This window comes from Vitis vinifera, chromosome 8 (genome assembly GCF_030704535.1).
Source record: "Vitis vinifera cultivar Pinot Noir 40024 chromosome 8, ASM3070453v1".
Taxonomy (NCBI): domain Eukaryota; kingdom Viridiplantae; phylum Streptophyta; class Magnoliopsida; order Vitales; family Vitaceae; genus Vitis; species Vitis vinifera.
The window spans coordinates 20,666,438-20,689,815 of record NC_081812.1 but is presented as its reverse complement, the minus strand read 5'-3'; the positions used below and the strand labels follow the sequence as shown (position 1 = coordinate 20,689,815).

At 33.5% G+C, this 23,378-nt stretch overlaps 3 protein-coding genes across 5 annotated transcripts; 1 reads left to right on the top strand and 2 right to left on the bottom strand.

Moving 5' to 3' along the window:
* Nucleotides 1-3,836: 3,836 nt before the first annotated feature.
* On the bottom strand, nt 3,837-8,070 carry LOC100853129 (mitochondrial fission 1 protein A). Of its 2 annotated transcripts, XM_010655644.3 has the most exons (6): nt 7,828-8,055; nt 6,430-6,568; nt 5,261-5,367; nt 5,106-5,150; nt 4,267-4,330; nt 3,837-4,188 (listed from the first exon to the last, which is right to left on the bottom strand). In XM_010655644.3, exons 1-6 carry the CDS (start codon nt 7,921-7,923, stop codon nt 4,088-4,090), a joined length of 552 nt encoding a protein of 183 aa, XP_010653946.1. In that variant the 5' UTR covers nt 7,924-8,055; the 3' UTR covers nt 3,837-4,087. The 2 variants fall into 2 exon arrangements, with proteins under 2 accessions (XP_010653946.1, XP_003632732.1); XM_003632684.4 differs by lacking the exon at nt 5,106-5,150 and having other exon boundaries at nt 7,828-8,070.
* A 5,390-nt stretch (nt 8,071-13,460) lies between these two features.
* On the top strand, nt 13,461-17,755 carry LOC100853169 (mitochondrial fission 1 protein A). The gene is made up of 5 exons (XM_003632685.4): nt 13,461-13,745; nt 15,084-15,222; nt 16,278-16,399; nt 17,288-17,351; nt 17,430-17,755. The coding sequence occupies exons 1-5, from the start codon at nt 13,653-13,655 to the stop codon at nt 17,513-17,515; spliced, it is 504 nt and encodes a 167-aa protein (XP_003632733.1). The 5' UTR covers nt 13,461-13,652; the 3' UTR covers nt 17,516-17,755.
* A 719-nt stretch (nt 17,756-18,474) lies between these two features.
* On the bottom strand, nt 18,475-21,813 carry LOC100853213 (DNA-directed RNA polymerase V subunit 5A). 2 transcript variants are annotated; one of them, XM_003632686.4, is made up of 5 exons: nt 21,653-21,813; nt 21,289-21,568; nt 20,673-20,849; nt 19,475-19,588; nt 18,475-18,707 (listed from the first exon to the last, which is right to left on the bottom strand). In XM_003632686.4, the coding sequence occupies exons 2-5, from the start codon at nt 21,559-21,561 to the stop codon at nt 18,582-18,584; spliced, it is 690 nt and encodes a 229-aa protein (XP_003632734.1). In that variant the 5' UTR covers nt 21,562-21,568; nt 21,653-21,813; the 3' UTR covers nt 18,475-18,581. The 2 variants fall into 2 exon arrangements, with proteins under 2 accessions (XP_003632734.1, XP_019077235.1); XM_019221690.2 differs by lacking the exon at nt 19,475-19,588 and having other exon boundaries at nt 21,653-21,802.
* Nucleotides 21,814-23,378: the final 1,565 nt, after the last annotated feature.

Here is a 23,378-nt window from a genome sequence, read left to right as displayed (position 1 = left end):
CAGATTAAATATGATTTCAGTAATTTGATTAAGAAAAAGAGCGGAAAACTTAAATCCAATTTTTTATGTAAACATATTATATTTTTGTGAAAAAATATATAATTGACTAATTCATTTATTTAATTGTGAACATATTATATTTTTTATTTTATTATTAAAATAACTAATAGAAAAAATAAAAAAGAATAATCAATAAATAAAATTTAATTCTTTTTATTATTTTCATACAAAAAAATAGTATTAAATAATGTATTCAATTTTCATTTTTAAAAATAATTTTCTTTTTTTAATTAAACATATTTTAAAAAAGAGACAATATAGAAAATAAAAATTATTTTTAAAAATAAAAGAAGTAAAAACAAAAAAAATATTTTAAAACCAAACTCAAACATAATCTATACAATTTTTAACTACTGTTTTCATTTAAAATGGGTAAATATATCATTCAACCTTTCTATATAAGAAAAATTCAATCTCTATTATACTATGTATAAATATAATCAATTTCTAAATACGAAAACATTTTAATTGGATATTTAAAATAAAAACTTTTCATCCATCCTCTTTCTTTTTTTTCTTTTTTTTAATTTCAATAAATTTTCAATTAAGTCAAATTATTAAAAAAATTCCTTAATAAACAAATTTGTAATATTTCATATAACTTATTACCAAAAGTTTATATTCAAAAAATTATTAAAATAAAAAAGGAAGAAGATTAAAAAAAATTAATTTTTTTATTTTATAATAGTAAAAAAATGAACTTTAAAATTTTTTAGTATAAAAGAAAAAAATAGTAAATATATTTATTTTAAATAGTGTTTTAATCATTAAATTATTTACTTCTGAAATGTAAAAGATAATTTTTATCCATTTAAATTAATTTTTTTTTCAAAAGTATTTTCTAAAATAGTTTTTGAATCATCAATATAATTTTTCTTTAGAAAATAATGCTGAGTTTTTAATTATTTTTAAAAGAGTTTAAAAAAAATAATAATAATAAAAATTAAATAATAAATTTTTTTTATGAAAATGAGTATAAAGAGTGGTGGTATAAAAACAAAAATGATGGGTGTAAGTTAAAAGGGTATTTTTATCTATCTTATATCATTGCAAGTGTTTTAAGGACTTTTTATTAATTATCAAATGGGTGTAAAGCCCAATTCTCCCCGTTACAAATTGAGTTTTGATTAGTGGATTTTGAGTCCTCAAATGACTGTTTTTATTACTCATCAGTCATCATCACCGTTTTAAGTAGTTTTTGGAAACTACAGAATGATAAGCTGCGACTGAAAGGAGTTTAAGAAGTTAACCAATTAAATATTTCTGTTTTTTTTTTTCTCTAAAAAAAAAAAAGTTAGAATGACGTGGCAGCTCAGGTGCGTGACTGAAAGACAAATAGATTTAGAGAACTATTTTTGTCCACTGGATCATAACTCATAAGATGGCAGTTGTGTTTCTAACCCCAGCAAAGTAACTTTTTACATAAACTCCCAACCCTGGAGCAGCTTTCTCATATATCCGACGACACCATTCCCTCAACTCCTCAACACAGTTACTATCCTGTCTCAGGGCCCTCGTGATCATCAGGTGGGACTTTCCTTTCCTTTTCTGGTCAGACACCATCACTCGCTGAGTGACTCAGTCGGTTATTCACTCACTCACTCTGAGCAGCTTCGTGGATGAAGGTAGCATCGAGAGTCACAGATACTACCTGGCTCGTAGAACTCTGCTGGAGATGTTGAGGGACAGAGGCTACTCTATTCCTGCCTTAGACATTGATATTTATCTTCAGTTTTAATCTGTTTTTCATCTCTTTGTATCATCATCTGAGTGTTGAAATGAACTGTGGATTCATTTTTTAACAGGTTAAACTTTTAGGACAATCGATTACTAAATGTAGTTAATGAGTTATTCATTATTTTAATTGCATATTCTAGTTATTTTCTGCGGTCCTGATGTAGTGAAAGTAAATGCAATAAGAAGCATTGCTACTCAGATTGTTAACAAGGACAGCTTAAGTAAGTTGATTCTGGTATTGCAAAATCATATCACAAGCCAAGCTCTCAAAGCCGTGGATCTCTTTTCATTTCAAGTTGAGATGTTCCAAGTGAGTTTGGATGTTCTCTTGTGAAGTTTGCAATGCATGCCCTCCTCTTCTTTCTTATTGACTTGCAAAATGCTTGGTTTGTAGGTTTGCCCTCTGATAGTCATTCATCGGTTAGCAACATAGAAGAATTCTGAAAGATGCTATTATTGATATGTCTTGTCCTGCATTATATCCAGCGCTGTCAATCCATCACTGAGATGACATATTGGCATTATTTCAAAATTTTTATAGTTTAAGAGATTCAAACCTTTTACTCCAAGAATATCCATATAAATTCTACCATCCGAGCAAGAACATCACTCTTACTAAAAGGATCAAGTAACATGCATTATTGGACTATGTAACTGGTCAAGGCCAACGGGGCAAGAAACTTATATATCCTTTGAGTATTATAAGAGGCAGAGTTTTACTCCAGATGCATCAGTAGTTTTAGCTTTGAAGAAAAACATACAACTCAGATAGCTTTTGTGTTGTTAGAGGAGTATCAAGACCAACTGAGGCAAATTTTTTTTTATTAATATGGATAGTCTTCAACTTGACCTAGAGTCTAATATTACCAATATTTTGCATTATTAGACTAGTGAATAACTCGTGGAAATGCATCTTTGATGTGACTGGATTTGAATGGTGCAAGCCACCTGTAGCAAAATTGGTTGGTGGATGTCTAAGAAATATGTTGTATCATAAGGTTTAAAGGATTTGATATACAAAAAGAACTAAAGAACCTATTAAAATGAAATGAACTAAATCCTGCAAGTTGATGATCACTTGTTTAGTGATGTCTAACCACGTTACATTTTTCTAGTGCCAATCATATAACATACAACAATGTGGAATTGTATTCGACATGAGATGCCATGATTGTTATCTTTCTTCCTTTTTTTTTTTTTTGTTCTGTTTTGAGCTCCATATGGCTAGTCAGAAAGGAGCATAAATGAGATGAATAGGTGTAATATATTTTATGCTGCTACATTTTATTTATCAAATTCTTCTTATTCCAGCTTAATTGCACTATGTTAGTTATTATTTATTTTCTTTTCCGTTTTCTCCAGCTTCCTAGGATGTTACAGCAAGATGCAATTGCACGCTATTATGGACTTGAGAAGGGACAAGTTGTGAAAGTTATTTATAATGGCGAAATTACTGGGTCACATGTTACCTACAGGTGTGTCTGGTGATGTATTTTTGTGCAGTTTTTCCTAGAGATGTTGTATAATGTTGTACTTTTCCTGATATGTATGCAGAATGATGGATTTGGGTAAAACCAAGGTAGTGTTAGTGTTAATTTTGTTGTTCTCCCGTCATTGCATTATTATTTATATTATTTTTACCAGTGCAAACCAAATCACAAGAGGAAGAGGGAAGAATATCTGGAAGTCTAGAAGTATTGGGGGCATGTAAATACTAGGGATTATCCCACTGCTACCAGTGGGTGCAAATGGTAAAGAATAATCTTGAAGGAAAACTTGAGGTAAGCATTTCACTATATTATAGGCCCTTGGGAGGGTTAGACTGGTTGCAGGAAGGAATAACTGGAGAAGAGATGTTTGGAGAATGGTGGTCCAGAAGGGTCTTGTCTTCTGCAATGACCCTTTTGGTATTGAAAAGAATATGTAATGCCTTTCATTTATTACTCCATAGTCCAATGATTCAATTTCCCCATTCACCGTCAGCAACATCCTCTGGAGCCATTCTAGGGTGAATATTTTTTCTATGAAAAAATAAAAACTAATAAAGCATTTTGTAGGTCTTAGATTATGATTTTAACAAACCTACTTGTTCAAGGAATGAGGCATCATATTGGACATTGTAGGGTGGCACTCTAATAATCCCAAGGTTGGCTTGTTGTAATGCCAAAATACGTGGGGAGAAATGTCAGTGGCTAATCAATCCACAGGAATGACTTCTCAATCTAATTTTTAAGCAAAGAAGGAAATATACTGAGTGATGTTTGTTATTATTCACATTATGTTGTGGTGGTCACTTCTTCCTGGCCAATGCTGCAGCAATACCACCAGCAATGCCACCAGCAATGAGTCCTACAACAGCACTAGCCGTAATGCCTTTTCCAGTAACACCATCTGCATTCCAACATATGTCAGCATTGGAGCTCATTAGTTCGAAATAGGGGAGAAAAACTCTTAGTTACTGGCTATTACCTTTAGCAATCCGATCTTCAACTGTCTTCTTAAGGGTCAGAACCTGCCTAAAATCAGGCGCAATCTACAAAACCAATAACATCTGATATATGATTCGAAAAAGAGTGGGGGAAAAAAAACAGAAGGCAAGAAGACCCAACATGACTTATTAAGTTGTTCAGAAAAAATGTGGTAACTAAATAATGATTTAAGCGTCAAGGTCATATAGTCTTAAATGCACATCTGCTGTATCCAAGGTGATATGCTGCATATCATTGGGACTTTGGTTAATCCATTTCAGCAAATCTAGGACCCTTGTCAGCATAGAGATACAAACTCAACCAGCCAGAACAGAACCTAGGGAGAGCAGTGAGATAGGCTTTGTGATGGGAATTCATGTCCAAGAAAATTTAGATGATGAATGAGTTTGGTAGTCACATACAGTTCCACAGCCTTACAAGGGATGAATCCACCATTAAGTTGTTACAACAAGAAGTAACAGGGAAACAGAACAACTCATAATTTGCTTCCACCCTTAGAAAATTTGACAATAAACAAGTTTACCCCTTGCACAACATGATACAACTCGTTTATCAATAGAAAAAGCTCCAGGTATTAGGAAAACTAACAAGGCAAAAGCCTGTTTTTTAAACATTTGAGACTGACATTGACAAATAGATAAGGTAAATCAACGGATGCGCATGAAAGGAAGGAAAGAAAGGTGTTATCAACATTGGCAAGTGACGGGAAAACAGGACAAGTAATTTGCTTCCACCTTAAAATTTGATGACAAGCAATTTTACACATTAAAAAAGAATGGTTTAAAAATAGGAAAGATTCTATTTATTAAGTGGATTTACCACAAGGGAGAGCCTTATTTTAGAAGCTTTGACGACCAACTTTAACTAATGGACAAATTAATATGAATTAGTGGATGTGCAAAAAGAATCTCATGCTGGAAACAGAGACCAAATTCGCCACTTCTGTAATATCCAACTTTAACTAATGGACTTACCACAAGCTGCCTGCTTTTACCATATTCGCCACTTCTGTAATATCCAACTGCCAGAAGATAAAGTTTCTCCCTCTTTTGCAATGGGCTGCTGCTACTTGCTAGAGAAGCTGCCAATTAGAATTTCTTAAGTTTCTAACAATGAATGCAGGAGAAAAATAAAAAATAAAAAACAAAAAACACCACTGCATTCTCTAACTTGTAACATCAAAAGCTCATCAAGCCCACAGAGAGGAGCCAAGAAGAACATCAATAGCAGAAGACGACCTGGTTGCAAGATAATTCATCCAAAACAAATAGTAATGATCAACATGGGTGAGCAATCATGCTTTTCACCTATTCCTTTTCTTGGGGATGACTCTGGTATTAAAGTTATTTACACAAAGCAACCCATGACTTGGGAGTAGAATGAAACTTCAGTAAGACCATTTATCATCAGATTTTCCTTTTAATATCCCAAAAGAAAAGGTTAGCTACTTTGTCGATCCAATTATCCTTCAAGTAGTGACTGGGGAGATTTTTTTGGCAAGAAAAACACTGAGGCAATACAGTGGCTGGATTACTTCCAACTAACAAAAACTTCATAAGGCAGCAACAAGAATGAAGACAAATTATTCAGAAGTATTGTGTAAAACCAAGGAATTTCACAGAGTAGCCAAGACGAGGATATTGAGATGAATGAGTGGAAAATATAGGGTATTAAAGTTTATCCTTTTTTTCCCTTCTTTTCCAAAGTACCAAATTAAAATCACAAAGGAAAATTTCATAAATAGCCTACTAGGTGAACAGAAAACCAGATAACCAATCATGATTGTGGGACATGTATAAGGATGAATACAAAAACAGCAAAGTGATGGACTGATGGAGGATTAAGGCTCCAAAAGCTTGGGGAGAGAGATAAAAATATGGAGGCCCTGAATACAGCTAGCATTGATTATTACAAGTATAATGCTTGACTATTGAAATTATTGCAAGTATAATGCTTGACTATTACTTCAATAACTTTTTGGAATTGAATAGACTTTAACAGCTCTTGAAAGTAGGAGACTGGACCTTAGTCTTGAAACAGGAGGTTTTGACAACTCCTGGTTGTAGGGGACTGGGCATTGTAAACCAAAACAATGAATATGGAATCAGTAAAAGAAAAAAGAACTAGGTTGTAAGATGAAAACCTTCAAGCATTGCGATCCCACGCTGTATATCTTCAGCTTGTCTAGAATGAACAAGAGCCCATGATAACCGCATAATGCATTCACTCTTGTGTTCCTCAGAGCCACCATTTGCAGCATCTGCCACCTCTTTTTCACAACCCTGCCAAATGCACCAAAATTTTCAAACCTTATGCAGAAGTTTGAAACAAAAAAATCAATTCTATGTTTGGATATGGTAGTAGGAAAAGTAATAGGTTGCTCTAACACATTGTGCATCTATTTGGTTAATGATGATGGTAGTAGTAGTAGTAGTAGTAGTAGTAATAATAATAATAATATTTGGGATACTTATCAAATGGACTAGTAGTAAAAGGTAACCTATGCTAGGGACTCAAGAGTGCAACCTTCCCAAACTCATCTTGCTGAATCCCCACTTCTCACAAATTAAACAATTGAATTTAACAAGTATACTAAAAACAAACAAACAAACAAACAAATAAATAAATAAAAATAAAAAGCAACCATCAAAGATTTTAAGAACAAAAAGTACTCTGAAAAAGTTCATTAAATAAAACCTATTCTTGATTGAAAAGAACGTCTAAGTAACCTTTAACCCTACCTTTTTGAGTTCGGATATAGAACAATAATACCTATATTGATGCACTCTTGTGAGGCTAAAGGTCCACTGACACCTAGTTAGCTGGCAAAATTCTAAGCTCCAGTTGGATCATAGAAGGTGTGAGGAAAAGGATGATTGAAAGTAAAAAAGAGAAGAAAAATTAAAGTAAAATAAAAATTAAGTTTGAGCTCCATAATTCTTTTCTTTATTATTTCTCCAATTTATTTCCCTTTTATATAGAGAAATTAAGAATTTGAAAATGTATAAAATCTCAAATAATTCTCATTATATTTTTCTTTTCATGTCTCATGGCTAACCAAGAAAGAAAATAAAAATAAACAAGTTCAACCTCACTATATTTTTAAATTTTATTTAGATTGTAAATTGAGAATTAAGAGTTCGTATTCATTGCCCTCTGCACCTTCCATTACTTCTAAGAAGAGAATTGAGACTCCACTTCTATCGTCCTTAGTATTCCACAATACAAGCCGAGTATAAAGGTTAGTTTCCACCAAACAAGAATCGAAAACCTTAACTATAATTAAACACAACATCAAATCTATATCGAGTCTCTATCTTTCAAAGAACCTTTCACAAAAATAATTAAACAAGTTCGCAAAGACAAATTACAAAATTCAGTTGAAAGCAGTAGTCAACTCTAGTTCTATTCCTATGCTTTCAATGAGATCCGATCGGGAGTATCAAAAGCTTCTTAACCCAAGAGATTAAAAAATACACATTAGAGCAATTTCATTGGAGAAAAAGACATCATAGATCTCTGAAAAAATGGAAATACTCACAGCGATTACATCACGGTCGCACCACGGGATCTGATCCTCGCCGCCGTCTAAGAATGCTCCGACGGACTCGAAGAACTTTCCGGTTTTGGCTTCCATAGACGTTTGTTAACTTGGAATGCAACTTTTGGGGGGTTATTTATAGGTTTTCAGAACTGTGACTTTGTGGACCCGTGCCAATGGACATGGGTTGTAGAGCTCGTGTGACCGCGTACAAGGGGTGTGGGAAGTGAAGGAAAATGTCACTTCATGGGCGTATGGAAACATCATACACATTTTGAGATAAATAAACCCAAATTGGATATTGAAATTTCCAATTAAGTACCATTACATATTAGAGTAAATAATGAAAATCTCAATTTCATTATAAATGTTATTAAAAATATAAGATACCAAAAACTATTTATAATAAAGTGGAGAATTGGACTTTACACCCATTTGGTTTTAATAATTAATAAAAAATCATTGAAACACCCGTAATTCATTGTAAGGATATGAGATAGGAATAGATAAAAATACCCTTTAACTTACACTCATCGTTTTTGTCTTTATACCACCACTCTTTATATGTCACTTCCATAAATTTTTTATTATTTAATTTTTTTTATTTTTTAAACTCTTTTAAAAATAATTGAAAAATCAACATTATTTTCTAAAAAAAATATTATATTAATGATTCAAAAACTATTTTGAAAAATACTTTTGAAAAAAAAATTAATTTAAATGAATAAAAATTATCTTTTACATTTTAGGATGAAGAGTTTTTATTTTAAATATCCAATTAAAATGTTTTCGTATTTAGAAATAGATTATATTAATACATAGTATAATAGAGATTGAATTTTTCTTATATAAAATGGTTCAATGGTTTATTTATCCATTTTAAATGAAAACGGTAGTTAAAAATTGTATAGATTATGTTTGAGTTTGGTTTTAAAATATTTTTTTAAATTTTTACTTCTTTTATTTTTAAAAATAATTTTTATTTTCTATATTGTCTCTTTTTTAAAATATGTTTAATTAAAAAAAGAAAATTATTTTTAAAAATGAAAATTGAATACCCTATTTAATATTATTTTTTTGTATGAAAATAATAAAAAAGAATAAAATTTTATTTATTGATTATTCTTTTTTATTTTTTCTATTAGTTATTTTAATAATAAAATAAAAAATATAATATGTTCACAATTAAATAAATGAATTAGTCAATTGTATATTTTTTTCACAAAAATATAATATGTTCACAAAAAAAAATTGCATTTAAGTTTTCCACTCTTTTTCTTAATCAAATTACTGAAATCATATTTAATTTGTATCAATGTACAAATGTATTCACTAATTATACAAAGGAAATGCACTAAATGTATAAAGAGTGTAAAAGATTACCATTTATAAAATATTTTAATCGATTCTGAACCACTCATTTATCTTTCTTGTCACCCATGAATTGCATACCCATATCATGCACTTTATTTAACTCTCACATAGAAATTCCGATACTTTCCCAGTAATGATATTTGAGGAAAAAAATTTAACCTTAATTCATCCACCATTTTCTCAACTAAATCATTAGAAATATAGTTAACACACGTACATGGACACATTACTTATGAGGGATATATTGCGTCATTGTATAATGGTGTAACACTAATTCTACAAGGGAAATGTACTAAGTGTACAAGGGTGTACAATGCTACCATTTGTGAAAGATTTTAATCAATTTTGAATCACTTCTTCATTTTCTTTGTCACCCATGGATTACATACCCATGTCATGTACTTTATTTAACTCCCACATAGAAATTCTGATACTTTCCCTAGTAATAATGTCTGAGGGGAAAAATTAGTCATAATTCATCCACCATTTTCTCAGCCAAACCATTAGAAATATGGTTAACATACCTACATGAACACATAACTTAAGAGGGATATATTGCATCATTGTACAATGGTGTTACACTAACTGTACAAAAGAAATGTACTAAGCGTACAAGGGTGTACAATGTTACCATCTGTGAAAGATTTTAATCGATTTTGAATTACTTCTTTATTTTTCTTGTCACCCATAAATTGTATGTGAAATTTGCACTATTGTACAAAGGTATTATACTCACTATACCAGACAAATGTACTAATTGTATAAGACAAAAATACTAACTGTACAAGAGGTGTACAAGGCTACCTTCTATGCAAGATTTCAATCAATTCTGAACTTTTTTTTTTTTTTCTTATCACCTAAGAATTAGACACTTTTACCCCACACATTCCTTCACTTAAAAATTGTTACAATTTGAAGGTAATTACATATTTCATTTGAGTAGTTTTAACAATTTTTTTTTTTTAGTACATTTACATCTCATATAAAGGAAAATTAATCACAATATTTAGGTACTACCTTTTTTGTGAAATCGTGTACGAGGAAAAAAGAAGAAGAGAAAATTATGATACATTTGCGTGACTTGATGATATCATGTTTTAATAATTTAAATCATGTCAAGTCCACATCTATTCCATATTTAAAAGGGTATTTTAATATTTTTCAAATTATTAAATTATAATACATTATTCAATTAAAAATTAATTATCACCATTAGTTAAAAGATGACCATATTACAAAAGAATATATTAAGACAATATTTATGTATTATCCATAAAATAGAGAAAATAGTCAAATAATTTTTTATAACCTTAAAGATATTTATATAAAAAAATAACTTATATATTAGAGAAAAAAGAATAATATTATTTTTTAAGGTGTTTAAAAAATATTTATTATATATTTTGTAAGTTTGAAGAAAAAAATTTTATGAGGTGTTTAAAAAATATTTACTTAAAAAATGTAGTAATAATCATTTTTAACCATTGATTTTCAATATTTTTTTGAGAGAAAAATAATTGGTGGAAATAGTGACACTTCCTTAACTAGGAATTAATTTACATGGTCCCACCAATTAATATGTGAGAGAAAGGTAAAATGAATAAAGAGAAAGAAAGAGAAAGAGAAAACGAGAGAAAAGCGGGAAGACCATTGTTTTTTTTTCATTTTTCACAGTCAAGGACATTTCAAGAAATTTGAAAAGTAATGTCCTTCGACTTAATTTTCATTCTTTCATTAGGTCTTGAGTTTAAATATAAAAGATATAAGGATCTTGGGCCAATTTTCAAGCCCAATTAGATTTAAAACACAATTCCCCCTTTTATGGTTTTACCGAGTCCAGGTCCACGAGATTAACTCATCTCATTCAATCAATCTTTAATTCATAGATTTTTCGAGTATTTGAATCAACAATAGACCTTTCAACACAAACACAGAGGATCACAAATTCAAATCAATAGTGGAATTCTCTCCATTTAATGTAAGACCCTAAATAGCTCAATTCAAACCCTATAGATTCTCTCAAATTACGATGAGTGTGATCTTAATGAAAATGGTAAAAAATGTTAAATCCAAGGAAATTAACCCACTTTATAGGCTCCCAATTTGTCTACTGCCCGTGGACGAAATTAGCGAGTTAACTCAGCGAAGCCGTGGGTGCATCTCTGTCACTTTCTGGGAAATGGGGCTGAACGCTTGGGAACCCGATAAAGCCTTGCCCGGTTGCCCCTCCCTCGATTCATGGTGCAGACCTGCTTGCTGGGTGATTGAAAGTTGACCATGTCCCATGGTGTCTCCATGGGAGCCATTCTCGTTTCTCACTTCATCTATCAACAACTTCTGGACCGTTCAACATCTAAGGATTATTCTGTAATATGGTGGCCATTAAGGCGTAAATTTCTTGGGTAATTTAAATGTATTATCCTTTTAAATAATTATACAAAATGGACTTGCTTCAAAAAAAAAATTGTTTGTAATAAGAATTTAATTTCACCACATCATTAAAAAAGGACACAACTTGTGGAAAAAATAAGTTATTTTTCCAAAAAAAACAAAAAAAAGGATAATGACTGGAAGTGGTCTCAATCAAGGCAATAAGTATTCACCCATTTAATTTTATCAATGTTATCTGGTAAAACTTTGCCATTCTTTTTATAGAGGAAAGATGAATTTATAAATAAGATTCTTGTACTGTGAGCTTGTTAGGGCAATGGGCCAAGCCTATAGCAAGAAAACAAACATCACCTTGGAGTACTTAATCAGCAGCATTGAGTGACCACGAAGAAAAGCAATGCATTTTACATCTAGATAGATATATGTCTGATGGTCAGAAAAATAGATGAAAATAAAATATACTACAAAACCATACAAATATGCAAACTTGTGTGATCTGACAAGCCCTTCCAAGTCTCTGGCACACTGGAGGTGCCTGAAGAAGCAGGGAACAACAAAAGAGGAGTCAACCGAGTTGGCAGGTAACTATGGGGTTGGGGGTGGGTTCAGTGTACAGGTGAACTTAGAAAATGAAAATTGTTTGAAGTTGACATTTGCTCTTACAAACTGGAAAGTGGAATTGAAAATGAAGCCTCCAATCCATTGCAAATCAAAACAACTCAACCTAAGGATCAATTTGAAAATCCGGAAGCAATGACTCTTTAATTTTGTTGTAAGCTATATCTAGCATGCATAGACTCTCATTAAGCCTTTCGCCTCAATTCAGGTGACAAACATGAATACCCTGAGAACACCTTTTATGGCACAGCCATATGGGCAAGCGGAATCAGGTTGTCCAACTTGCCCAACTCAATTTATTTATTTATTTTAAATATATTTTTTATAGGCCCAACTGATTGTCTACATAGAGCTGCAATCACATGTTCCCCCACCCAATACCTACCAAGCAAGGAGTGAATCCATAAGAAACAAATTTTATGCACGCCTAATATTCATCTAGGGTCGGCATAAAAAATACTTAGCTTCTACCACGGAAATGAACCTCTCAACAATACAAAAACCTAAGCTTCTGTCCATATTTTATACAACGAAAGGCCAGACAAATTTAGACCCCAGAAAAAGTACAAATTCGCAGCGTCCAAAATAATGTCTGCCTGCCCCGATTTGTAATATGCATCCAAAAGGTCCATGCCAAAAAATAAATAAATTAAAAAATCCATATAGTAACAAGGTTAAAACCCTCGTGCACCATAGAGATATTCTTCAGGGAAATAATAATAGCACGCCTTCTTGACTCAGTCCTAATTTCTGTGTCTCAATTATTTAGGATAATGTTTGTGTGATCCGCACCCACCCATATCAATTATGCAAATGCTTCCATATAAATAGAGCTGTAGTCCATTATCACTTTCCATTATGGGGCCCAATGATTGATCCAATGGTAAATGGAAAAATAATGGAGTATAAAGGTTGTGATTTTCATGGCATTAAATTCTTAACATGACAACCTGAGCATATGTGTTTTACACTGGTCTAAACATTTGCAAGGGAATCCTTGACATCCCCATCAAAGACTTCTTTACATAGTGAGTTCATGACTAATTTCTTCACTACTTGGTAATTCCTCATGCATCATTGTCATATTGTTTTCATAGTGCTGGTGCATTCTCAACTTGAACATCGAAGACAACAATGTATAGCTGTTCTGCATGCACCCACACACATAGAGCCAAAACTTTTCCTAGGTTATTGTCGTTTGCCTATGTACAAGTAAATTTCGGAAACATAAATATATTTGTGACTACCACGATGTTATTTTGTAGAACACCTATGTTCTGTTGGAAGAAGATCCATACACATACGCGGTCACACGAGCTCTACAACCCACGTCCATTGGCACGTGTCCACGCGGTCAGAGTTCTGAAAACCTATAAATAACCCCCAAAAGTTGCTTTCCATTTTGTAGCCTTTTTCCTTCTTCGCCAAGTTAACAAACATCTATGGAAGCCAAAATGGGAAAGTTCTTCGAGTCCGTCGGAGCATTCTTCGGCGGCGGCGATCAGATCCCGTGGTGCGACCGTGATGTAATCGCTGTGAGTATTTCCAAATTTTCAGAGATCTATGATGTCTTTTTCTCCAATGAAATTGCCCTAATGTGTATTTTTTAATCTCTTGGGTTAAGAAGCTGTTGAATTCTATAATGATTTGATACTCCCGATCGGATCTCATTGAAAGCATAGGAATAGAACTAGAGTTGACTACTGCTTTCAACTGAATTTCGTAATTTGTCTTTGCGAACTTGTTTAATTATTTTTGTGAAAGGTTCTTTGAAAGATAGAGACTCGATATAGATTAGATGTTGTGTTTAATTATAGTTAAGGTTTTCGATTCTTGTTTGGTGGAAACTAACCTTTATACTCGGCTTGTATCGTGGAATACTAAGGACTATAGAAGTGGAGTCTCAATTCTCTTCTTAGAAGTAATGGAAGGTGCAGAGGGCAATGAATACGAACTCTTAATTCTCAATTTACAATCTAAATAAAATTTAAAAATATATTGAGGTTGAACTTGTTTATTTTTATTTTCTTTCTTCATTTTTTTCCCTCGACTTTTCCTGGCACCTTTCTCTAATGCTCCATTTTGATATCAAAACGTACTTAGGAATCTCACAGATTCTTTGTCTGGTTAGCCATGAGACATGAAAAGAAAAATATAATTAGAATTATTTGAGATTTTATACCTTTTCAAATTCTTAATTTCTCTATATAAAAGGGAAATAAATTGGAGAAATAACACAGAAAAGATTTATGGAGCTCAAACTTAATTTTTATTTTACTTTAATTTTTCTTCTCTTTTTTACTTTTAATCATCCTTTTCCTCACACCTTCTATGATCCAACTGGAGCTTAGAATTTTGCCAGCTAACTAGTTGTCAGTGGACCTTTTGCCCCACAAGAGTGCATCAATATAAGTATTATTGTTCTATATCCGAACTCAAAAAGGTAGGGTTAAAGGTTATTTAGATGTTCTTTTCTATCAAGAATAGGTTTTATTTAATGAACTTTTTCAGAGTAGTTTTGTTCTTAAAATCTTTGATGGTTGCTTTTTATTGTTATTTATTTATTTGTTTGTTTTTAGTATACTTGTTAAATTCAATTGTTTAATTTATGAGAAGCGGGGATTCAGCAAGATGAGTTTGGGGAGGTTGCACTCTGAGTCTCTAGCGTAGGTTACCTTTTACTACTAGTCCATTTGATAAGTATCCCAAATATTATTATTATTATTACTACTACTTCCATCATCATTAACCAAATAGATGCACAATGTGTTAAAGCAACCTATTGCTTTTCCTACTACCATATCCAAACATAGAATTGATTTTTTTGTTTCAAACTTCTGTATAAGGTTTGAAAATTTTGGTGTATCTGGCAGGGTTGTGAAAAAGAGGTGGCGGATGCTGCCAATGGTGGTTCTGAGGAACACAAGAGTGAATGCATTATGCGGTTATCATGGGCTCTTGTTCATTCTAGACAAGCTGAAGATATACAGCGTGGGATCGCAATGCTTGAAGGTTTTAATCTTACAACCTAGTTCTTTTTTCTTTTACTGATTCCATATTCATTGTTTTGGTTTACAATACCCAGTCCCCTACAACCAGGAGTTGTCAAAACCTCCTGTTTCAAGACTAAGGTCCAGTCTCCTACTTTCAAGAGCTGTTAAACTCTATTCAATTCCAAAAAGTTATTGAAGTAATAGTCAAGCATTATACTTGCAATAATTTCAATAGTCAAGCATTATACTTGTAATAATCAATGCTAGCTATATCCAGGGCCTCCATATTTTATCTCTCTCCCCAAGCTTTTGGAGCCTTAATCCTCCATCAGTCCACCACTTTGCTGTTTTTGTATTCATCCTTATAAATGTCCCACAATCATGATTGGTTATCTGGTTTTCCGTTCACCTGGTAGGCTATTTGTGAAATTTTCCTTTGTGATTTTAATTTGGTACTTTGGAAAAGAAGGAAAAAAAAGGATAAACTTTAATACCCTATATTTTCCACTCATTCATTTCAATATCCTCATCTTGGCTACTCTGTGAAATTCCTTGGTTTTACACAATACTTCTGAATAATTTGTCCTCATTCATGTTGCTGCCTTATGAAGTTTTTGTTCGTTGGAAGTAATCCAGCCACTGTATTGCCTCGGTATTTTTCTTGCCAAAAAAATCTCCCCAGTCGCTACTTGAAGGATAATTGGATTGACAAAGTAGCTAACCTTTTCTTTTGGGATATTAAAAGGAAAATCTGATGATAAATGGTCTTACTGAAGTTTCATTCTACTTCCCAAGTCATGGGTTGCTTCGTGTAAATAACTTTAATACCAGAGTCATCCCCAAGAAAAGGAATAGGTGAAAAGCATGATTGCTCACCCATGTTGATCATTACTATTTGTTTTGGATGAATTATCTTGCAACCAGGTTGTCTTCTGCTATTGGTGTTCTTCTTGGCTCCTCTCTGTGGGCTTGATGAGCTTTTGATGTTACAAGTTAGAGAATGCAGTGGTGTTTATTATTTTTTATTTTTCTCCTGCATTCATTGTTAGAAACTTAAGAAATTCTAATTGGCAGCTTCTCTAACAAGTAGCAGCAGCCCATTGCAAAAGAAGGAGAAACTTTATCTTCTGGCAGTTGGATATTACAGAAGTGGCGAATATGGTAAAAGCAGGCAGCTTGTGGAACAGTGCTTGGAGGTTTGGTCTCTGTTTCCAGCATGAGATTCTTTTTGCACATCCACTAATTCATATTAATTTGTCCATTAGTTAAAGTTGGTCGTCAGGTGTTCTAAAATAAGGCTCTCCCTTGTGGTAGTCCACTTAATAAATGGAATCTTTCCTATTTTTAAACCCTTTTTTTAAATGTGTAAAATTGCTTGTTATCAAAATTTAAGGTGGAAGCAAATTATGTGTCCTGTTTTCCTATCACCCAATGTTGATAACACCTTTCTTTCCTTCCTTTTATGCGCATCTGTTGATTTACTTTATCTATTTGTCAATGTCGGTCTGAAATGTTTAAAAAACAGGCTTTTGCCTGTGTTAGTTTTCCTAATACCTGGAGCTTTTTCTATTGATAAACGAGTTGTATCATGTTGTGTAAGGGGTAAACTTGTTTATTGTCAAATTTTCAAAGGGTGGAAGCAAATTATGAGTTCTTCTGTTTCCCCGTTACTTGTTTTATTTGTAACAACTTAATGGTGGATTCATCCCTTGTAAGGCTGTGGAACTGTTACGCGACTACCGAACTCATTCATCATCTAAATTTCCTTGGACGTGAATTCCCATCACAAAGCCTATCTCACTGCTCTCCCTAGGTTCTGTTCTGGCTGGTTGAGTTTGTATCTCTATGCTGACAAGGGTCCTAGATTTGCTGAAATGGATTAACCAAAGTCCCAATGATATGCAGCATATCACCTTGGATACAGCAGATTTGCTTTTAAGACTATATGACCTTCACACTTAAATCATTATTTAGTTACCACATTTTTTCTGAACAACTTATAAGTCATGTTGGGTCTTCTTGCCTTATGTTTTTTTTTCCCCACTCTTCTCTGAATCACATATCAGATGTTATTGGTTTTGTAGATTGCGCCTGATTTTAGGCAGGCTCTGACCCTTAAGAAGACAGTTGAAGATCGGATTGCTAAAGGTAATAGCCAGTAACTAAGAGTTTTTCTCCCCTATTTTGAACTAATGAGCTCCAATGCTGACATATGTTGGAATGCAGATGGTGTTATTGGAATAGGCATTACGGCTACTGCTGTAGGACTCATTGCTGGTGGCATTGCTGCAGCATTGGCCAGGAAGAAGTGACCACCACAACATAATGTGAATGATAACGAACTACCACAATGGCATCCTGCTGTTTTCAATTTTCCCTACAAGGATCCTCCAAATAAGCATAGACAGTAGAAACAAAACATCACTCAGTATATTTCCGTATTTGCTGAATTAGATTGATAGAGATGAGCGTTCCCTTCATTATTTGGGTTGAAAGTTAATAACTATTGTCATACAATGGAGTTACAGATATAGTACAGCAGCATTTGCCAACTTATTCGTTTGCAGATAGATTGCTCTCATCATCTGGAAGGCCTGTCATGGGGATTCCATTTCTTGTATGTAAGCGGTAACAAATGTACTCTGCTTAAAAATTAGATTGAGAGGTCACTCCTGTGGATTGATTGGCCACCGACATTTCTCCCCACGTATTTTGGCAATACTACAAGCCAACCTTGGGATTATTAGAGTGCCACCCTACAATGATGCCTCATACCTTGAACAAGTAGGTTTGTTTAAAATCATAAGCAAAGACCTACAAAATGCTTTATTAGCTTTTATTTTTTCATAGAAAAAATATTCACCCTAGAATGGCTCCAGAGGATGTTGCTGACGGTGAATGGGGAAATTGAATCATTGGACTATCGAGTAATAAATGAAAGGCATTACATATTCTTTTCAATACCAAAAGGGTCATTGCAGAAGACAAGACCCTTCTGGACCACCATTCTCCAAACATCTCTTCTCCAGTTATTCCTACCTGTCTAACCCTCCCAAGGGCCTATAATATAGTGAAATGCTTACCTCAAGTTTTCCTTCAAGATTATTCTTTACCATTTGCAACCCCACTGGTAGCAGTGGGATAATCCCTAGTATTTACATGACCCCAATACTTCTAAAGTTCCAGATATTCTTCCCTCTTCCTCTTGTGATTTGGTTTGCACTGGTAAAAATAATATAAATAATAAAGCAATGACGGGAGAACAACAAAATTAACACTAACACTACCTTGGTTTTACCCAAATCCATCATTCTGCATACATATCAGGAAAAGTACAACATTATACAACATCTCTAGGAAAAACTGCACAAAAATACATCACCAGACACACCTGTAGGTAACATGTGACCCAGTAATTTCGCCATTATAAATAACTTTCACAACTTGTCCCTTCTCAAGTCCATAATAGCGTGCAATTGCATCTTGCTGTAACATCCTAGGAAGCTGGAGAAAACGGAAAAGAAAATAAATAATAACTAACATAGTGCAATTAAGCTGGAATAAGAAGAATTTGATAAATAAAATGTAGCAGCATAAAATATATTACACCTATTCATCTCTTTTATGCTCCTTTCTGACTAGCCATATGGAGCTCAAAACAGAACAAAAAAAAAAAGGAAGAAAGATAACAATCATGGCATCTCATGTCGAATACAATTCCACTTTATTGTATGTTATATGATTGGTACTAGAAAAATGTAACATGGTTAGACATCACTAAACAAGTGATCATCAACTTGCAGAATTTAGTTCATTTTATTTTAATTGGTACTTTAGTTCTTTTTGTATATCAAATCCTTTAAACCTTATGATACAACATATTTCTTAGACATCCACCAACCAATTTTGCTACAGGTGGCTTGCACCATTTGAATCCAGTCACGTCAAAGATGAATTTCCACGAGTTATTCACTAGTCTAAGAATGCAAAATATTGGTAATATTAGACTCTAGGTCAAGTTAAAGACTATCCATATTAATGGTGTTATACATTAATAAAAAAAATTGCCTCACAGTTGGTTCAAATAGTGTTGGACAATCAGAGATCTGTATTTATATCCATACACATCCCATGTATAAAAAGCAAAGGTTCTATGGAATATAAGAGACCACAATTCTACCATCACCAAAATGAAGAATGAAGAAAGCAATGGACAGTCGTTTTTCCAGATACTTGCTTCCTCTTAACTTTTGTTAAGTTTGAAGACAAACCTGTTTCTCATTCAAGCTGTACTTCTTTAACAGCTTATTTTTCTCTTGATCAGTCAGAACTCGATGCTTTGGCTTTAATACGTGTTTTGTAATGTTAACAAGCAAGTCCGTAATCTGAAGACAGATCACAGCACAATAAAGTGTTAGAAGCATGACATGACAATCCTTTTAGTTGTATTCAATTATGAAAACAGGCTGAAATTCTTTCATATTAGATTAAACATATGCATATTTGTGGGTATCTCAAATCCAATATTAGAGGCAAAAATATAACATGAATATTGGATTGAGAATAAAATAATTTCTAAAACAAGAAAAGCATTTACCAAATCCTCATTATCAGAGAAAGAAGTAGAGATGCAGTTGGATATGACATTTTACTTATGCAACTCTACTTGCATAATATAAAATCAACAGATATGGATAAAACTGCATAATATAAAATCAACAGATATGGATAGTCAACCTCGTCTGAGAGCGTTGTATCTCTAAAGAAAAAAAAAAGTCCCTCCCCCTTGAATTGCAGTAAACATCCAAGATTCAAGATTATTTCATGAACTGTCTAATGACAAGAATGACAATTTATCGCTATATATCTTCCACAAAGCTGAATGGTTTCAGTAAAGCAGATTCATTGTCTTCTCAATTTCTTAGGATGATAACATCACTATAAAATTTATCTTTAAGCACAACCAAGAGTGACTTCCACCTTGATACTCCTCTAACAACACAAAAGCTATCTGAGTTGTATGTTTTTCTTCAAAGCTAAAACAACTGATGCATCTGGAATAAAACTCTGCCTCTTATAATACTCAAAGGATATATAAGTTTCTTGCCCTGTTGGCCTTGACCAGTTACATAGTCCAATAATGCATGTTACTTGATCCTTTTAGTAAGAGTGATGTTCTTGCTCGGATGGTAGAATTTATATGGATATTCATGCAGTAAAAGGTTTGAATCTCTTAAACTATAAAAACTTTGAAATAATGCCAACATGTCATCTCAGTGATGGATTGGCAGCACTGGATATAATGCAGGACAAGACATATCAATAATAGCATCTTTCAGAATTCTTCTATGTTGCTAACCGATGAATCACTATCAGAGGGCAAACCTACAAACCAAGCATTTTGCAAGTCAATAAGAAAGAAGAGGAGGGCATGCATTTCAAACTTCACAAGAGAACATCCAAACTCACTTGGAACTTCTCAACTTGAAATGAAAAGAGATCCACGGCTTTGAGAGCTTGGCTTGTGATATGATTTTGCAATACCAGAATCAACTTACTTAAGCTGTCCTTGTTAACAATCTGAGTAGCAATGCTTCTTATTGCATTTACTTTCACTACATCAGGACCGCAGAAAATAACTAGAATCTGCAATTAAAATGATGAATAACTTATCAACTACATTTAGCAATCGATTGTCCTAAAAGTTTAACCTGTTAAAAAATGAATCCACAGTTCATTTCAACACTCAGATGATGATACAAAGAGATGAAAAACAGATTAAAACTGAAGATAAATATCATGTTAAACAACACTTATTCCGACAACTTAAACCGTTGATTAATGAGCCACTAATGCACATCAAAGGTACTAACAATTAACAAATTACACCTATTACCAAGATTATTCAGGATTAAAGAAATCGGCTCAACTACTAACGAAGTAGTAGCAACGAAAATTATTGCTAAAAAAATAAGCTCTGTGCTTCGTTTGGTTACCAGGAAAACTAATAACAAGAAACAAAGGATTGAAGTTTATTATTATTATTATTATTATTATCAGAAAAGAGGACATGCACTTGCGATACCTTCTTGGAGGGATCGGATCGGAGAGCAGCGGAAATGCGAAGACGATCAGGATCGGGTTTTTGACTGTAGAAGGATCGGAAATCTTGAAGAGAGATATCAATGTCTAAGGCAGGAATAGAGTAGCCTCTGTCCCTCAACATCTCCAGAAGAGTTCTACGAGCCAGGTAGTATCTGTGACTCTCGATCCTACCTTCATCCACGAAGCTGCTCAGACATCTCTTCACCTCAAAATCTCCATTGAGATCCCCATCGAACCACCCACCTCCATCCATTGAAACCCTAAATAAAATGAGTGAGTGAATAACTGACTGAGTCACTCAGCGAGTGATGGTGTCTGACCATAAAAGGAAAGGAAAGTCCCACCTGATGATCGCGAGGGCCCTGAGACAGGATAGTAACTGTGTTGAGGAGTTGAGAGAATGGTGTCGTCGGATATATGAGAAAGCTGCTCCAGGGTTGGGAGTTTATGTAAAAAATTACTTTGATGGGGTTAGAAAAACAACTGCCATCTTATGAGTTATGATCCAGTAGACAAAAATAGTTCTCCAAATCTATTGTCTTTCAGTCACGCACCTGAGCTGCCACGTCATTTTAACTTTTTTTTTTTTTCTAGCAAAAATAAATAAATATATTTAATTGGTTTACTTCTTAAACTCCTTTCAGTCGCAGCTTATCATTCTGTAGTTTCCAAAAACTACTTAAAACGGTGATGATGAGTAATAAAAACAGTCATTTGAGGACTCAAAATCCACTAATCAAAACTCAATTTGTAAAGGATGGTTTTACTGAGTCCGGGTCCACGAGATTAACTCATCTCATGCAATCAATCTTTAATTCATAGATTCTTCGAGTATTTGAATCACGGCAGACCTTTCAACACAAACACAGAGGATCACAAATTCAAATCAATAGTGGAATTCTCTCAATTTAATGTAAGACCCTAAATTGCTCAATTCAAACCCTATAGATTCTCTCAAATTACGATGAACGTGATCTCAATGAAAATGGTAGAAAATTGTTAAATCCATGGAGATTAACCCAGTTTGTAGGCTCCCAATTTCACTACTGCCCGTGGACGAAATTAGCGAGTTAACTCAGCGAAGCCGTGGGTGCATCTGTCACTTTCTGGGAAATGGGGCTGAACGCTTTGGAACCCGATGGAGCCTTGCCCGGTTGCCCTCCCTCGATTCATGGTGCTGACCTGCTTGCTGGGTGATTGAAAGTTGACCATGTCCCATGGTGTCTCCATGGGAGCCATTCTCGTTTCTCACTTCATCTATCAACAACTTCTGGACCGTTCAACATCTAAGGATTATTCTGTAATATGGTGGCCATTAAGGCGTAAATTTCTTGGGTAATTTAAATGTATTATCCTTTTAAATAGTTTTACAAAATGGACTTGCTTAAAAAAAAAAAAATGTTTGTCATAAGAATTTAATTTCACCACATCATTAAAAAAGGACACAATGGAAAAAATAAGATTTTTTTTTAAAAAAAAAAAGGATAATGACTGGAAGTGGTCTCAATCAAGGCAATAAGTATTCACCCATTTAATTTTATCAATGTTATCTAGTAAAACTTTGCCATTCTAGAGGAAAGATGAATTTATAAAGAAGATTCTTGTACTGGGAGCTTGTTAGGGCAATGGCCCAAGCCTATAGCAAGAAAACAAACATCACCTTGGAGTACTTAATCAGCATTGAGTGGCCACGAAGAAAAGCAATGCATTTTACATATAGATAGATGTACGTCAGATGGTCAGAAAAATAGATGAAAATAAAATATACTATAAAACCATACAAATATGCAAACTTGTGTGATCTGACAAGCCCTTCCAAGTCTCTGGCACACTGGAGGTGCCTGAAGAAGCAGGGAACAACAAAAGAGGAGTCAACCAAGTTGGCAGGTAACTGTGGGGTTGGGGTTGGGGGTGGGTTCAGTGTACAGGTGAACTTAGAAAATGAAAATTATTTGAAGTTGACATTTGCTCTTACAAACTGGAAAGTGGAATTGAAAAATGAAGCCTCTATTGCAAATCAAAACAACTCAACCTAAGGATCAATTTGAAAATCCGGAAGCAACGACTATT

Excerpts from the sequence above, each read along its gene's own strand:
- LOC100853129 (XM_010655644.3), bottom strand. The coding sequence starts at position 7,923 with ATGGAAGCCAAAACCGGAAAGTTCTTCGAGTCCGTCGGAGCATTCTTA. Across the intron at positions 6,569-7,827 it reads GCGACCGTGATGTAATCGCT|GGTTGTGAAAAAGAGGTGGC; the intron begins GTGAGTATTTCC and ends TGCATTTGGCAG. Across the intron at positions 4,189-4,266 it reads TGAAGATCGGATTGCTAAAG|ATGGTGTTACTGGAAAAGGC; the intron begins GTAATAGCCAGT and ends GTTGGAATGCAG.
- LOC100853169 (XM_003632685.4), top strand. The coding sequence starts at position 13,653 with ATGGAAGCCAAAATGGGAAAGTTCTTCGAGTCCGTCGGAGCATTCTTC. Across the intron at positions 13,746-15,083 it reads GCGACCGTGATGTAATCGCT|GGTTGTGAAAAAGAGGTGGC; the intron begins GTGAGTATTTCC and ends TGTATCTGGCAG. Across the intron at positions 16,400-17,287 it reads TTGTGGAACAGTGCTTGGAG|ATTGCGCCTGATTTTAGGCA; the intron begins GTTTGGTCTCTG and ends TTGGTTTTGTAG.
- LOC100853213 (XM_003632686.4), bottom strand. The coding sequence starts at position 21,561 with ATGGATGGAGGTGGGTGGTTCGATGGGGATCTCAATGGAGATTTTGAG. Across the intron at positions 20,850-21,288 it reads GATCCGATCCCTCCAAGAAG|ATTCTAGTTATTTTCTGCGG; the intron begins GTATCGCAAGTG and ends TTTTAATTGCAG. Across the intron at positions 19,589-20,672 it reads TTCAAGTTGAGAAGTTCCAA|ATTACGGACTTGCTTGTTAA; the intron begins GTGAGTTTGGAT and ends ATCTGTCTTCAG.